The sequence below is a fragment of the Haematobia irritans genome, chromosome 5 (assembly GCF_050003625.1).
Source record: "Haematobia irritans isolate KBUSLIRL chromosome 5, ASM5000362v1, whole genome shotgun sequence".
Classification (NCBI taxonomy): Eukaryota; Metazoa; Arthropoda; class Insecta; order Diptera; family Muscidae; genus Haematobia; species Haematobia irritans.
Genome location: NC_134401.1, coordinates 91,881,568 through 91,899,347, shown reverse-complemented (window position 1 = coordinate 91,899,347; position 17,780 = coordinate 91,881,568). Strand labels below are relative to the sequence as shown.

At 32.7% G+C, this 17,780-nt stretch overlaps 1 protein-coding gene across 1 annotated transcript in view; it reads left to right on the top strand.

Moving 5' to 3' along the window:
* The first annotated feature begins 8,988 nt into the window (after positions 1–8,988).
* Positions 8,989–17,780, top strand: part of LOC142239917 (uncharacterized) — a 91,059-nt gene continuing 82,267 nt past the window's right edge. The window contains exons 1-2 of the mRNA XM_075311656.1: positions 8,989–9,049; positions 9,246–11,745. Of these exons, the coding sequence (XP_075167771.1) occupies positions 8,989–9,049; positions 9,246–11,745 (2,561 nt within the window). The remainder of the gene's footprint in view (positions 9,050–9,245; positions 11,746–17,780) is intronic.

Sequence of the window (17,780 nt, the reverse complement as noted above, 5' to 3'; positions counted from 1 at the left end):
AAATAATCTACCAAGATTTTATTTCTATAGAAAATTTTGTCAAAAGTTTATTTCTATAGAAAATTTTGTTAAAATTTTATTTCTGTAGAAATTTTTGTCAAAATTTTCTTTCCATAGAAAATTTTGTCAAAATTTTTATTTCTATAGAAAATTTTGTGAAAATTTTGTTAAAATTTTATTTCTGTAGAAAATTTTGTCAAAATTTTATTATGTCTTCTTTTTTAAACTGATTTATATACGTGTTGGATCGATCTGTTTTGATTTAATATATACCACGTATGGACTTACATACAATTTAGAAGATGGTGTTAGGAGGTTTTAAGATACCTTGCCATCGGCAAGCGTTACCGCAACTTAAGTAATTCGATTGTCGATGGCAGTGTTTAGATGAAGTTTCTACGCAATCCATGATGGAGGGTACATAAGCTTCGGCCTGGCCGAACTTACGGCCGTATATACTTGTTACCTTTAAGGCCGTTAAAAATGTGTGTCCATAATGCCAAAATGATAAACAAAACACTTGTCCACGCATACATAAAATTCTCCTCTCAAGGCGAAAACACATGCTGTTTTTTTCAAATCTCTATGCTCTTGGTTCCGAATGTCTATTCTCTTTACTCCAAATACTCATTCTAATATTCAAATTAAATAATATTTAGACTTAAGCATATCCAATTTTTGGCCTTATCATAAAGCAGTTTCCCGAAACAAGATATAACCCTTTCACAGAAATTATAAACATATATATGTTTGCTCGAAACTTGTAAATTTATATATGTTTACATTCACACATATTATTTTTATGAAACATTCATGTCCCAAACATAATATATTTTAACATATTAACATATGTGTCTCAAACATTTAGTGTTAGTTTAGGAACATTACATGTTGGCACTTAAATATATTGTGTTTAAAAATTGTGACCGAAACACATTTTGTTTATATCGGAACATATGAAAAACATATTTTTCTAACAGTGTATTATTAATACTTTATAATATCCATTGTAATTATATAAATTCTTACATACTTGAATTAATTTTAACAAATTGACTAACAGAAGATTTAAAACGCATAATATTTGTTTTATTTTTGATACAATTAGGTATACTATTCTATAATTGTAGCCCTTTATAAAATTCTGTGCATTTCGTAACATATAGGGTTGTCCATCCGAGACGTATTGAATTTGTTCTGAAAGGTATTGTGGTGTGTTTCCATTTCGCATTTTTTATACCCTTCACCACTATTGTGGTACATGGTATAATAAGTTTGTGCATTTGTATGTAACGCCGAGAAGGAGTAGTCATAGACCCATAAGCGTAGGAAGGCCTCAGGGGAGGGGGCTTAGACCCCCCCAGAAAAATTTTACCCCCCCCCCAGAATTTGAAAACCTATTTACGACTATTATTTCATAAATTAATATCTTAATAATGCTGCAAAAAGCGTAGCCAAAAAAGAAGTGAAAATGTTCTTTTTGGGTCCGGAAGTGGTGCAAAATTGACGGAGAAGCGATGAATGTAATATGAAATTTTCATAGAACGAATGTCCACCGTTTCAACAGCCGTTGCAAGGAATTTGCATCACTTCTTAAGGTGTGATCCGAATTCAGTGTTTTGAATGTGAATTAAAAAATTTTGTTATATTTTCCCAAATAATTAATTTTTATATTTTTTTTTAATTTTTAATGCATTCTAACGCTTGTTTGAAACGTTTTCCCTCGAATATTTTCAAAAATTCTATAAAAATTTCTATAATGAATTTAGCATTTTTGTGGCAAAATTTGAATAATTTGTACCATTTTATTTATTCTTAGTTTTTTTTTTTTTAAAGAAAACAAAAAATTACGCATTAAAATATGAAAAAAATGAAGTAATAAAACTTCCTGTGTAGTTAAAATAATTAACTTCTTTGTGAGGACATTTTTGGAAGTGCTTTTAAAGTTGTGCCTTTAGAACAACTCCCAATTTTTTACTGGGAAAAGTGTGGAACTACTTTTAGTTGCTTTATTATAAATTAATTGTCGAGTTATTTTGATGTATATATTGTTATTCATTTTTATGAAATAAAACATTAATTGAACCTATAAGTTGATTCTATAAATTTTCAGCTAGGGAGGCTATAGCCCCCCCCCCTCCCCCCCTAGGAAAATTGTCTAGCTACGCTAATGCATAGACCCATCTTTTAGTATACCGATCGACTTAGAATTGATTTAGCGATGTTCAAGGATCCCCTTGTCATTGAGCTTAACATGGAATCGGGCAGCACTCAGTGATAAGAGAGAAGTTCACCAATGTGGTATCACAATGGACTGAATAGTCTAAGTGAGCCTGATACATCGGGCTGCCACATAACCTAACCTAACCTTGTGTGCATAGTCCAGCTCGCAGTTTAAATCCCATCGTCCTCAAATTTGGCATAGTGTCCTTTTTTGACTTAAAGACGATCCCTATTGAGTTTGGAAAAAATCGGTTCTGATTTAGATATAGCTGTCATATATATTTATAACCGATTTGGTCATAAATGACGTATTTATCAACCGATCTTATTCCAATTTCGTATAATCGAATATTTTGTGAGTCTTGTAAATTTTGCAAAATATCAGTCAAATCAGTTCAGATTCAGATATAGCTCCCAAACATAGCTTCCGCCCGATTTAAACTCCTATGACCCTGGAGGCCAAAGTTTTGCACCGAGTTACGTACAATTTTGCACAGGGAGTAGAACTAACATTATAAATTTGCATACCGAATTTGGTTGAAATCGGTTCAGATTTAGATATAGTTCCCATATATATCTGTCGTCCCATTTACAGATATGACCACCGTAGATCAAAAATTTCCTGCGATTTACTTAAAACTGTGAACGGGGAATGGAAATAACATTTTTACTATGCATGCTAAATTTAATTGAAATTGGTTCAGATTTAGATATATCTACCAGAGGTCAAAATTTCACTTCGATTTACTTGAAGGTTTGTACAGACAGTAGGACTAACATTCTTGCAAAACATGCCAAATTTGGTTAAAATCGGTTCAGATTTAGATATAACTCCCATGTATATCTCACGCCCGATTTAGATTTATATGACTAAGGAGACCAAAGTTTAATTTCAAAAATTTTGATGTTTTGCACTAGAGTTTAATTAAAATTTTAGCAATATGTGACAAATTTTATCAAAATCGGTTCTTCCGATTTTAGCATATATGGCCAAAATACCCACATGTTCCTTGTAAAATCGTCACTGTTAAGTCGAAAACTCGCAAAAATGATTTAAATTTACCTATACTCTAATTAGTATATATCGACTTATAAATCATAAATGAAGATTTCCGAAGTTTTATGCAATTTAAATATTTACAATGTTGAATTTTGAAGAAATCAGATAAAATTTAGATATAGCTGCCATAAATATGTATCGCCCGATTTCTACAAATGTTGTCACGTTGGGCTTTATTACTCACCGATCGTCGTCAAATTTGGCACAAAATAATATTTTTTATCACTCTTAAGTCTGTAAAACTTCATCGAAATCGGTTCAGATTTAGATATAGCTCTCATATATGTGTATCGCCTGATTTGTCCAATTTATTAACCAATCATACTCAAATTCAGCAAATGGTAATCTACTGTAATAAAATTGAAGTTTCGGGTGATTATATTATATATATATATATATATATATATATATATATATATATATATATATATATATATATATATATATATATATATAGTGGTTTACAACTGCATTTGCATCTTCATTTGAGGTAAAACGCTTGTCAGCAAGGATTTTTTTTAGATTTGGGAACAAGTAAAAGTATATATATATATATATATATATATATATATATATATATATATATATATATATATATATATATATATATATATATATATATATATATATATATATATATATATATATATATATATAAGGTCAAGCAAATCTTACTTTAATTCGTTGATTTTAGCCATTGTACATTTACAACCAAAAGGTTGCAATAGTACTCTGAATTTATTGTTTTACGCTTTTGCAGATAGTCAATCAATAAAATACCCTTGAAGTCCCAAAAAATCGTTGTCATAACCTTACCAGCCGATTGAATTGTTTTTGCCTTCTTTGGGGCATTTCCTCCAGCTTCAGTCCATTGTTTGGATTGTTCTTTTGACTCTGGAGTATAGTGGTAAATCCATGTCTCATCAACAGTTATGAAACGACGCTTAAAATCCATTTTATTTCGCTTAAAACGATCCAAACAAGCTTGAGAAATGTTCATTCTTATGCGTTTTTGATCGACTCTTAACAAATGCGGCACCCATCTTGCAGAAAGCTTTTTCATCTGTAGTTCTTCATGCAAAATTAAATGGACTCGATCATTTGCGATGCCCATGATATTAGCAATTTCACGCACTTTTATTCGTCGATCATTTAATACCATATCATGCACTTTGGCTACAATTTCGGTTGTTGTTGCTGTTTTTGGACGTCCACTACGTGGTTCATCTTCAATGCTTGTACGACCACGTTGAAATTCAGCAACCCAATTTTTTACTGTTACATATGTAGGAGCACTTTTACCTAACACATTCACCATATCATTATGAATTTTTGTCCTGATAAACCTTTTTTATGTAAATATTTAATGACAGTACGCATTTCTAATTTTTCCATTGTAAAAAAATTGCGGATGCGTCTTTTTTGAACACGTGTTTCTATATGAAGGAGTTGCCAGATCGAAACAAAATTTAACATGTGTTCAAAGCAGAGATGGAAGTTTCCAAAACACGTAACCTTTTTTGCCTATACCGCGCTTTTTGTGCTAGGCTAAGAAGTTTCCGAACTGCTCTCGTATCTATCAAACCTGCAAAATATCATCCAAATCTATTCACATTTAGAAGTAGCTCCCACACAGCTCGATTTTCCAAAATTTGTTCATAATTCTCTTATTTATTGACAAATGTTACTCAAATTTCAAATTTAGATATATTAGCCCATAGAACTTAGCCTTACATATAGCTTTTACATACATATGTTGCCGATTTTCACAAATTTGGCTACATTATACACACTAATTGAGCGATTTCCTATTTTTATACCCACCACCATAGAATGCTGAGGGGGGTATAATAAGTTTGTCATTCCGTTTGTAACACATCGAAATATTGATTTCTAAGTATATAAAGAATATATATTCTTGATCAGCAATCGTGCTGAAACTTTGCACAAACTCGTCTTTTGTCTGCAGGCAGGTCAAGTTCGAAGATGGGATATATCGGTCCAGGTTTTTATATAGTCCCCATATAAACCAAGAAATCTAGAGGTATTTTAAGACCATAAAGATGTGTGACAAAAATGGTGAGTATTGGTCCATGTTTTGGGATAGGCCCCATTTAGACCGATCTCCCGATTACTTCTTGGGCTTATAAAAATCGTTGTTTTTATCCAATTTGCCTGAAATTGGAAATCTAAAGGTATCTTAGGACCATAAAAAGTTGTGCCGAAAATGGTGAGTATCGGTCAATGTTTTAGTATAGCCCGATCTCCCGATTTTACTATTTGGGCTTATAGAAACCGTAGTTTTTATCTGATTTGCCTGAAATTGTAAATACTCGTATACTGAAATTTTAGAATTAACAAATACGTGTTTCGGATTTAGTTTTTATCGGTCCATTTGGTAAGGCCTCCATATAGACCGATTTCACTTCTTGAGGGTATAGAAGGCGCACTGATGAATGAAAATTGCTTGAAACTGAATATAAAATCTCCAGATTTTTCTCCACGTAATCATTTAAATAATGCACTGAAAAAATATTGACCTAATATGGAAGATAATGCAACTTAAATATTAGGCATCGAAATTTACCCAGTTAAGGACAAAATTCTTTAAAATAATGACATTTTAATTTAATTAAAATTTATAATCCTTGCTTCAAAAAATTTTTTCATTAAATTTAGGAAACAAATCTTGAAATTTTGCGTCTCTCTGCTGAAGTTGTAGATCGTTGAAAAAAGGCAAATTTTTCTTAAACTAAAGAAATACATTTTTAATTTAAAGAAATCGTCTTTCACTCAACTGGCATATTGCATTTATAAATTTAAGATAAAATCGCTTCAAATATAGGCTAAGACTTATTTTAAGGATTTGCGTCTTTGGTTTAAAGATTTTTAACATTAAGAAAACTGTTTTTATTTTGAAGTACCTGTCATAATTTGGATTTTAAATTGGAATTTGTTTGTACATAAATACCTTTATTAATATATCGCATAAAGAGGATAAAAATTCGATGAATGAGATCTGTATCTAATTTTAATTGTATTTATCCTAGATTTAAAGCCAGGGAGGTCTGTCAAAGATGCCTTTATTTTAAAGAAGCCGCATCTTTGGCTCGGAATCAATACTAAAATCCTTAAGGGAAGGTCAAAATCTTTGGATCCAAGTAAACTTTGTTTTGAGTGTGGGAATTAAAATCTACAGATTTTAGATTTCAAATCAAGGCGTAATTTTATCTTTATCTTGCACACTTACAAGAGATGTTAATAATTTCTCTAAAACTCAAACAAAAATGGTTCTTATAAATCCAGAATCTTGTATAGTCTTCATAGGTAAAATCTTTAAATTTATATTCGGGAAGTGCACTGGTTGAACTGCACTGCTTGGGGGAGAATATCTCTCATCAAACCCCCCCTGAAATTTCAAAGAAAACTACAATATTTGATTCATGGTGTAAGGTATTTAAGATTCGGCCCGACCGAACCTACTGCTTTATATACTTGTTTTAACATTAGATCAATATTTTGAAAGTTTACGTTGCCCTTCGAATATGATCGGGTCAATAATGTTTCTTCTCAGCGTGTTAAAACTAATTATACTACTACATTGGAACGTGAAAATTGCAAAGCATTAATACTGACTGTGGAATTTTTCCCCAAAACGAAGTAAATTTTACTGCATTGGGAAGAATTTATTCCCCCCAACAGACCATTTACGGTAAGTACTAAATAAACAACACTCAACAACCAACATGGTTATGGGGGGAGGGAAGAAGTAGTTCACACATTTTCAGTTTCCTTGCCAGAAAAAGAAATTTATGTCCATTTAACTGCCAAATAAAAGGAGAACACATTTTGCAGATGGAGTGAACCATAAACATGTGGGATATTCTCATACAAAAATGAGGATTGTTTTTTTTTTTTTTTTTGGAAGAACTTCTAAGAAATTTCGTAATTTACGACAAATAAAACAGTGCACCTGGCATTGATGTCATGGGGTTTTACATTACAAAATTTGGTGGCACGTCTTGCAGAGCATGTGAATAACATGGCAAGTGTATTGTGTGTCCCCTTAATATGAAAAAAAATTACGCATCTATTGACTTTTTCTATATTTTATGCACATGCATGTATGTGTCATAGGTTTTTTATACCCTCCTCCAAAAGATTGGGAGTATACTAACTTGGTCATTCTGTTGGAAACATATCGCAATAATGGTCTCAGACCCCATTAAGTGTATATATTTTGGGTCGTGGTGAAATTCTTAGTCGATCTAGCGATTTTCGTTGGCCTGTTTGTCCATTTATTGACGCTAACGTCCTAACGAAACTAGTTACCGACTTAAAACTTGCACAAGTATTTATTATTCAATATTCTGAGTCGTGGTTAAATTATTAGTCGATGTAACAATATATATCCGTCCGTCTGCTGAAATCACGCAAACTTCCAAGCTATCCACTTGAAACTTGGAACAAGTATCTGTTATTGATGGAGGTCAGGCGATATTGCAAATGGGTCAAAAATTGAAAAGTTCATTCGCCCGAACTGAAACATGTAAAGTCTAGGCGTGTATAGATTTGTTTTTGGCGTTTTCTTTTCAATGGTTCTATTGATCAAGTTCCTTAATCTACTTAAAATATCATGAATTTGGAATTTGAGGGTGTAAAATTCGGTACGAGATGTTCGTATATGTCCTCTAATAACGAGGGCTGTGGAGTCGTAGCCGGAGTCGGAGTCTTCTAGTAGGAGTCTGAAGATTTTGCTGGAGTCGGAGCCGGAGTCGTAGAAATTTTGCTCCGGCGAAACAAAATTTGAAAAGCACTTCTTTAGTTACAAAGATAGGAATCTTTGTAACTAAAGAAATGTTTCGACAAATTAGATTCCATTAGGGGTTTTAATCGAACAACAATGTACTGGATTTCAGGTCATTCAAAGTGTATTTACGTGGGTGACATTTCACGGTGATATACAATTGTATTGTCCATTTTTAACATATTATAATATAAATTTTTGACCCTACACGCTCACAAAAAATCGCTTCTGTAACATATACTCCCAAACATATTTTGCTTCAAGCATATACATTTTTGAGTATTGCCCAAACATTTATATGTTTGATCTCTTCCAATATATAATATGTTTGAAAGCATATTGGTCTAAACAATATATGTTTTGGTAGTCTAAGTTCCAAACATTTTGTATTTTTGCATCCAAATTCAATAATGTTGTCTTCTAAAAAACAATATGTTATTATGTGAACATATAATATGTTTGGAAGCATTTTGCACCCAAAAATATTGTATGCTTAAAAAAAATTCTCCAAAACAATATTGTGCTCAAAATTTTATTTATTTATTTATATATTTACAATCATAATGAATTATGAAAATAAACAGGTAATATAGGTGCTAACAACATAGGTTTTCGACCTGAATGCTCAACATTTTGTTTCTGCCCAATTGTATATTCCCCCACATCTTTCTCACTTCCACGAGATTTTTTAGTTCTTAGCACCTTTTTCTGTAATACAAACATTGTAGAAGAAATTATTCAATTTTATGACTTTTATTTTATTTTAATTTTACTTTTTGTCGGACGGGGATTCGAACAGCGGACCACACAGTTTGTAAGGATCAAAGAAGTAGCTGATCAATTGCCCAAGGAACCTCAAGGACCTCAATTATTAAGATGTGAAGATGACGTTGACACAATGCTTTTGAACGCTACTACAAATAGGCATTGGAAGAGAAGATCTGAGGTGATGGCAAGAGGTGCGGAGACAGAAGATCGGGAGAATGGCGAGGAAGATGATGATTATTTAACATCATGATTTTCTGTTTAAATATATTATTTTGAATTAAATTTTCTATTTTTTGATATTAATGTTAAATAAAAATAAATATTTTAAAAGTTTTCAATCTTTCCAAAAGAATATTTGTAATTTAAAGCAATCTTATTTCACAATAGTAAGTTTGAATAGCAGAAGCGTTTCATCTATTAATAAATTCAATCGTTTGAAAGGATTACTATCGAGTATCCCTATTTTACCGGATATAATAGCAATTCAAGAGACTTGGTTTCAAAATGCAATCACTCAAATTTATTCGATTCCTGGTTATAAGGTAGTTCATTGTTGTAGAGAAGATGGGTATGGAGGAACATCGGTTTATGTAAGGGATAAATGGGTATATACTGTAGATTATTGCAAAAGTGAATCGTTTTTGGATATTATTGCTATTTCCTTATTAAACTTTAAAGTTAATGCAAGACCAATGAAATTTTTAACTTTTTATCGTTCTCAGAAATGTTCTGTTGAACAATTTAAGTTTACACTGGAATCAATGTTGAATGATCACGCTGGAAGTCCAATAGTTTTGGTTGGAGATACTAATATAGATCGTTATCACAGCTCTTATTATAACGAAATGCTGGATCTCTTTCAGAGTTTTGGATGTGAGAATGCTCATGAGATGGTTACAAGACCTTTAAGTAATACTTGCATTGATCATGTGTTTTCCAATTTTGTAGAGAGAGTCGATGTTGACTCTGTGGAATGTGATATTTCAGACCATAATTTAGTTTTTTGCAAGATAAAAAGTAAGATTATGAGAAATGATTTTGTGGAGGTAATGAAAACTAAGTGTGACTACCAAAAGGCCAAACGTTACTTATCAGATGAGTTGTCTCCTGACTTTGGTTCACTGAATGTACAGGATCAGACAGACAGATTAACATCTTGTATACAAGGTGCTATTGCATATTCAACAACAGTCAGTAAAACTTTGAAACATGCTAGGTTTATGATGACCCCATGGATAAATGTAAATTTACAGCATTTGATAACGATTAAGTTTAAATTGCTGAAGAGGAGAAAGAAGGAAAGAGGAAATGAGGCGATACAGGATTCCTTAAAGAGGATTAGTAGAATAATTAGTATTGCCAACAAGAGAAGTAGAGAGGCGTATTATGCAGAGAATATTGACAGGGCAGCAAATGATCCCAAAAGGGGATGGAATTTTATTAATGAGGTTCTAGGGAAAAAGGGGCATAAAGAACTAGAACTTAAAGACGTACAAGGAAGAAGGATTTCAAATAACTTGGATAAGGCGAATGCACTCAATACATACTTTTTAGATTCTGTAATGAGTTTGAGGCGAGGAATTTTAGTTGATCCTGGGGATAACATTAATATTTTCCATACATTGTCAGGTGATATAGATTCCGTATTTTCCATTGAACAAGTCGATAACAACTGTATTATGGAAGTTATAGAGAATCTGAAGGCAGGTAAGAGTCCAGGACATGACGGCATTTCTTCCATATTCCTCAAAGAATGCAGTGAAATAGTTTCACCTTTCTTAGCAAAAATTTTCAATGGGATGATCAGTTTATCGATATATCCAGACATTTTGAAATTACATAGAATTGTTCCTATACCCAAAATAGTGAATGCTAGTGACGTATCTAACTTCAGACCAGTGGCCGTATTGTCAACAATAGACAAGATTTTTGAAAAGATTATCTATGATAAATTATATACATACTGTGAATCGAATAATTTGCTTTATGAGAATCAATATGGATTTAGGCGTGGATGCGGAACAGAGGAAGCTGTATTAAATGTAATTAAGTTTATTTGTAGTGGTTTAGACGGGGGATTCAATGGAGTTGCTGGAGTATTTTTTGATTTTTCAAAGGCATTTGATCTTGTCGATCACCAATTATTGCTGGAAAAAATGCATATCTATGGGATTCGAGGGAAAGAGTTTTTATTATTTAGAAGTTTTTTGGAGAATAGGAAACAGTACGTTGATGTCAGTAAATCGAAAAGTTTTGTGGGGCCCGTAGTGCACGGAGTTCCACAGGGGAGTTGTTTGGGTCCATTATTGTTTTCCATTTTTATTAATGATATCCGGAATCTCCAGCTTAGCGGAAAATTATTTATGTTCGCTGATGACATTTGCTTGTTCTATCCCTATAAATATGACATCGCTCTGCGTGCAAACATAGAAAGGGATTCTGCATTACTCTGTGAGTTTGCACGAGTAAACAGACTAGTTCTGAACGCTGATAAAACAAAACTTATTCGATTTCGACCAAATCCTTCAGTTAACAACGATTTCAGTGTCTATATTGATGGAAAATCAATACATGAATGTATAAGCGTAACATATCTAGGCGTGATGTTACAAAATAATTTAGCATGGGATTGTCATATACGCAGTTTAAAAAGGAAAATAGCTCCCGCAATTGGATTTCTCTACAAGATGAAAAACAAATTAAACACAAAGACAAAATTAACAATATTTTCCTGTTTAATACAATCGCATTTAAATTATATGGTTACATCATATGCATACAATAAAAATAATAGTGAGCTAAGATCACTTCAATCTATGCAAAATAAAGCTTTGAAAGTTGTTTTTAATCTACCTCCAAATTTCTCAACCTTGTCGCTATTTGAAGAGTTTGCAAAAAATATTTTACCAATCAATGGTTTATATAAATATAATATTTTAAAGTATGTTTTCAAGTGTAATTACAACATTGGTTACCATACAATAAAGTTCTATACGAATCAAACAAATTTTAATACAAGGAATAGAATGAATTTGCGTTTGCCCAGGTGTAGATTCGAAAAAACAAAGCAACGGATTGATTATATAGGTGGCTTAACTTACAATAATATTCCACTCGAATTGAAATCCATTCAACGTATATCGAGATTTAAGGAAATGAGCAAATACTATCTTTGCAATAGCTTTGAATCGCTTCTGCTATAATTGTAATATTTATAATATTGTAATTTGAAACAAATATTAAACCATATATGAATGAACCTTTTAAATAGGTATAATTTTTGTTTTTAATATTGTATAAATAATTGGCCAACTAGTCCCATTAATGCCTTATGGCGCGGGACAGACTTGTATTGTATTAAAGTTGAATTTTTGAATAAAATAATAATAAAAAAAAAAAAAAAAAAAAAAAAAAAATAAAATGTTAATTTTGTAATAACAAGCAACAACCACCAACTCAATTCAATATCGCTCCCTGTTAAATAGCGCTCCAAGCTACTAAACACATATATGTTTATAGGCTATTTCTAAATTAATATATGTTTGCATCCAAGCATATTATATTTACAAACATTTTATGTCCCAAACATAATATGTTCTAACATATTAACATATATGTCCCAAACATGTTATGCTAGTTTATGAACATTATATGCTTGCACTCAAAAATATTGTGTTTAAAAATTTGTGTTCCAAACATATAATGTTTATAGCCAAACATATGAAAAACAGTCTTTTTCAACCGTGTATATGTACTCTTGATAAAGGTACAATTTTAAGGTAATATAAAGGTTGGTTAAAATTTCAAGGGCCGATGTTGATTTTGAATAAAACACAAACTATTTGGGAAATTATTGTAATTTTATTTTATTATGATATATTGGTATTACTCAATTATGTATGGAACAAAATATCGTCCAAATGGGCGCCGCGACCTCGGTGGCACACCTTCATCCGATGGTCCGATGGTCTTTCCCGTTAATGTGCCGAATTATCTCATCCTTTAGCTATTGAATTGTTAACCACCCTTAGCCCTTACAATTTAACCACCCTTTAGCAGTAGAACCTAACGTTCTGAATTTTTCGCAGACATGTCGACTTCGATAATGGGTCATACCGGACAATTTTGTGATATAGCAGCTGCATTGGGGAGCCACTGTGGTGCACTGGTTAGCATGCCCGCCTTGCATACATAGGGTCGTGGGTTCAAATCCAGTTTCGACAAAACACCAAAAAGCTTCCCACCTTAGTAATGCTGGTGATATTTCTGAATGTTTCAAAGCTACTGCAAGTGGTTTCACTGCAATGTGGAACGCCGGTCGGACTCGACTATAAAAAGGAGGTCCCTCGTCATTGAGCTTAACGTAGAATCGGGCAGCACTCAGTGATAAGAGAGAAGTTCAACACTGTGGTATCACAATGGACTGAATAGCTTAAGTGAGCCTGAAATATCGGGCTGCCACCATACCTAACCTAACCTACATACAAACCCATCTTCGGATTTGTTTTAAGAAATTTTTCCCAGTCTAATATTTTCATAAGATTTGTCAGAAATTTTGAATTTAGAGTTATTTGAGATCCATACATAAATGCGAAAATTTCCCGTCGGCCCAGTTTTGTATATGGAGATAATTAGAGAAATTTCCATATACACCCGATGTCCTTGGAAGCTGTAATCTTTAATTAAATACCTGCCAAATGCCATATGAGCCGGTCTTTTGGGAGAAAGTTTGTTTCATCAAAGCCACTCGAAATTCTTTACATAAAATTAATGGCCTCTAATGTCCATGACTGATAGACCATTTATAAATCGATGTTTCACCATCCAGCTGTCCAGCTATTTCCATCATCTGTTGTGGTTATTTAAAATTCCGCACGTCCTAATTTTTGTCAGTTTATGTTTATTTTCTATATCCGACTCATTCCACTTTTATACCCTCCACCACAGGATGGGGGTATATTAACTTTGTCATTCCGTTTGTAACAAATCGAAATATTGCTCTAAGACCCCATAAAGTATATATATATTTTGGGTCGTGGTGAAATTTTGAGTCGATCTGAGCATGTCCGTCCATCCGTCTGTTGAAATCACGCTAACTTCCGAACGAAACAAGCAATCGACTTGAAACTTGACACAAGTAGTTGTTGATGTAGGTCGGATGGTATTGCAAATGTGCCATATCGGCCCACTTTTACGTATAGCCCCCATATAAAGGGACCCTCAGATTTGGCTTGTGGAGCCTCTAACAGAAGCATATTTCATCCGATCTGGCTGAAATTTGGTACATGGTGCTCGTATATGGTCTCTAACAACCGTGCAAAAGTTGGTCCACATCGGTCCATAATTATATATAGCCCCCATATAAAACGATTTGGCTTGCGAAGTCTCTAAGAGAAGCAAATTTCATACAATCCGGTTTAATTTGGAACATGGTGTTAGTATATGATCTTTAACAACCGTGCCAGAATGGGTCCATATCGGTCCGTAATTATATATAGCCCCCATATAAAACGTTCTCCAGATTTGACCTCCGGAGCCTCTTGGAGGAGCAAAATTCATCCGATCCGGTTCAAATTTGGAACGTGGTGTTAGTATATGGCCGCTAACAACCATACCAAAATTGGTCCATATCGGTCTATATAGCCGATCTCCAATCACACAAAAATTGGTCCATATCGGTTCATAATCATGGTTGCCCCTCGAGCCAAATATAATCTACCAAAATTTTATTTCTATAGAAAATTTTGTTAAAATTGTATTCGGTTCATAATCAAATTTTCATCATTGTCAAAATTTTATTTCTATAGAAAATTATGTCAAAATTTTATTTCTATAGAAAATTTTGTTCAAATTTTATTCGGTTCATAATCATGGTTGCCACTCGAGGCAAAAATAATCTACCAAGATTTTTTTTCTATAAAAATGTTGTCAAAATTTTATTTCTAGAGCAAATTTTGTTAAAATTTTATTTCTGTAGAAATTTTTGTCAAAATTTTCTTTCTATAGAAAATTTTGTCAAAATTTTTATTTCTTTGGAAAATTTTGTGAAAATTTTATTTCTATAGAAAATTTTGTTAAAATTTTATTTCTGTAGAAAATTTTATGTCTATTTTGTCAAACTGAATTACAAACGTATTTGATCGATCGTTTTTGATTTAATATATACCACGTATGGACTTACATACAATTAGAAGATGGTGTTAGGAGGTTTTAAGATACCTTGCCATCGGCAAGCGTTACCGCAACTTAAGTAATTCGATTGTGATCGGCAGTGTTTAGAAGAAGTTCCTACGTAATCCATGGTGGAGGGTACATAAGCTTCGGCCTGGCCGAACTTACGGCCGTTTTAACTTGTTTAACATCTAAACTTTCTATCTGATTAACCCGACATTTTGATTTTAGTGGATTTTTCTTTTTTATATAGATTTATTTTTTATAAAATGCTTATATAGTTTAATACCAGGATTTTACTTCTTAAACTTCTGGAAGCCTAATTATTTTGTGAAATTTTTTGTTTTTATAAATACATATTCTGGAGATTGTTTTGATGTGGTCTCTATATAGCCTTGTGTCATATTTTAATTTATTGGCTTGATATTCAAATGTAGAGTTATTTACATCTCTAAAATGCTGAGAATTGTCGTCAAGTCGTATCAAAATTTTAAATTAGAGTTCTTTTGGACATATAAACTCATATGGCAAAATAGAATAATTATACCGGTCTATTTTTGGAACACTGCACTTTTAAATTACTGAATACTGTTCAAATGAGATTTAGGTACACCACCTCTAATAATCATACAAAAATTGGTCCATATTAGCCCATAGTTATGTATAGCCTCCATTTTAACCGATCTCCAGATTTGAACTCCGGGACCTAAAGAGCTTATATACACGCAAAGAAAAACAAGTAAGGAAAGTCTAAAGTCGGGCGGGGCTTATACCCTGCACCACCTTGTAGATCTAAATTTTCGATACCAAATCACATCCGTCAAATGTGTTGGGGGCTATATATAAAGGTTTGTCCCTAATACATACATTTAAATATCATTCGAATTTTATAGACTTCCACAAAATCTATAGACTCAAAATTTAAGTCGGCTAATGCACTGGGGTAGAACACAATGTTAGTAAAAAATATAGGAAACATTTAAATCTGAAGCAATTTTAAGGAAATTTCGCAAAAATTTATATATGATTTATCGCTCGATATATATGTGTTAGAAGTTTAGGAAAATTAGAGTCATTTTTACAACTTTTCGACTGAGCAGTGGCGATTTTACAAGGAAAATGTTGATATTTATACCATTTTTGTCGAAATCAGAAAAACATATATATGAGAGCTATATCTAAATCTGAACCGATTTCAACAAAATTGGGCACGCATAGCTACAATGCTAATTCTACTCCCTGTGCAAAATTTCAACTAAATCGGAGTTAAAAATTGGTCTCTGTGGTCATATGAGTGTAAATCGGCCGAAAGCTGTATGTGGGAGATATATCTAAATCTGAACCGATTTCAACCAAATTTGGCACGCATAGCTTTAATGATAATTCTACTCCCTGTGAAAAATTTTAACTAAATCGGACCAAAAAATTGGCCTCTGTGGTCATATGAGTGTAAATCGGCCGAAAGCTATATATTGGAGCTATATCTAAATCTGAACCGATTTCAACCAAACTTTGCACGCATAGCTACAATGCTAATTCTACTCCCTGTGCAAAATTTCAACTAAATCGGTCATATGAGTGTAAATCGGGCGAAAGCTATATATGGGAGCTATATCTAAATCTGAACCGATTTCAACCAAATTTGGCTCGCATAGCTATAATGCTAATTCTACTCACTGTGCAAAATTTCAACCAAATCGGGCCAAAACTCTAGCTTTTAAGACCATATTAGTCCATATCGCGCGAAAGATATATATGGGAGCTATATCTAAATCTGAACCGATTTCAATAAAATTTGGCATGCTTGACTACACTACTAATTGTACTCCTAGTGCAAAATTTCAACCAAAATGGGGTAAAACTCTAGCTTCTGGGACCGTATTAGTCCATATCGAGCGAAAGATATATATGGGAGCTATATCTAAATCTGAACCGATTTCAATAAAATTTGACACACTTGATTCTAGTACTAATTGTTCTTCATGTGCAAAATTTAAAGCAAATTAGGGTAAAACTCTGGCTTCTGGGGCCATATAAGTCCATATCGGGCGAAATATATATATGGGAGCTATATCTAAATCTGAACCGATTTCCAAAATCAATAGGTATCTATTCTGAGCCAAAACACATACTTGTGCCAAATTTGAAGTCGATTGGACTAAAACTGCGACCTAAACTTTGATTACAAAAATGTGTTCACGGACAGACGGACAGACGGACATCGCTATATCGACTCATGAGCCCACCCTGAGCATTTTTGCCAAAGACACCATGTGTCTATATCGTCTCCTTCTGGGTGTTGCAAACATATGCACTAACTTATAATACCCTGTTCCACAGTGTGGCACAGGGTATATAAAAAAAAAAAGATTTATAAAATCGAATAATTTATTCTACATTGTTTGTATTACAGAAAAAAGTGCTAAGAACTACAAACCCTCGTGGAAGTGAGAAATATATAAGGGAAAATGCAATTAGCCAGAAAAGATTGTTTTTTTTTTTGAGTTAGTCTTTATGAAATGGTTTTTACATCCTGGAAAAGAATAAACGTTTATCACAAGAAGTATATACTTTTCTTCCAAATAAACTTCCTTAAAGCAAATGAGAAACGAACTGTATCTAAAATTTCGTAGATTTTAAAAGAACATTGGCCAAACATACGGCCGTATTTACATTTTCCTGTAAATATATATTTTAAATTAAATAAATCTTTTCATTCTTCTAAATTTTAACAAGTAAGGAAAGTCTTAA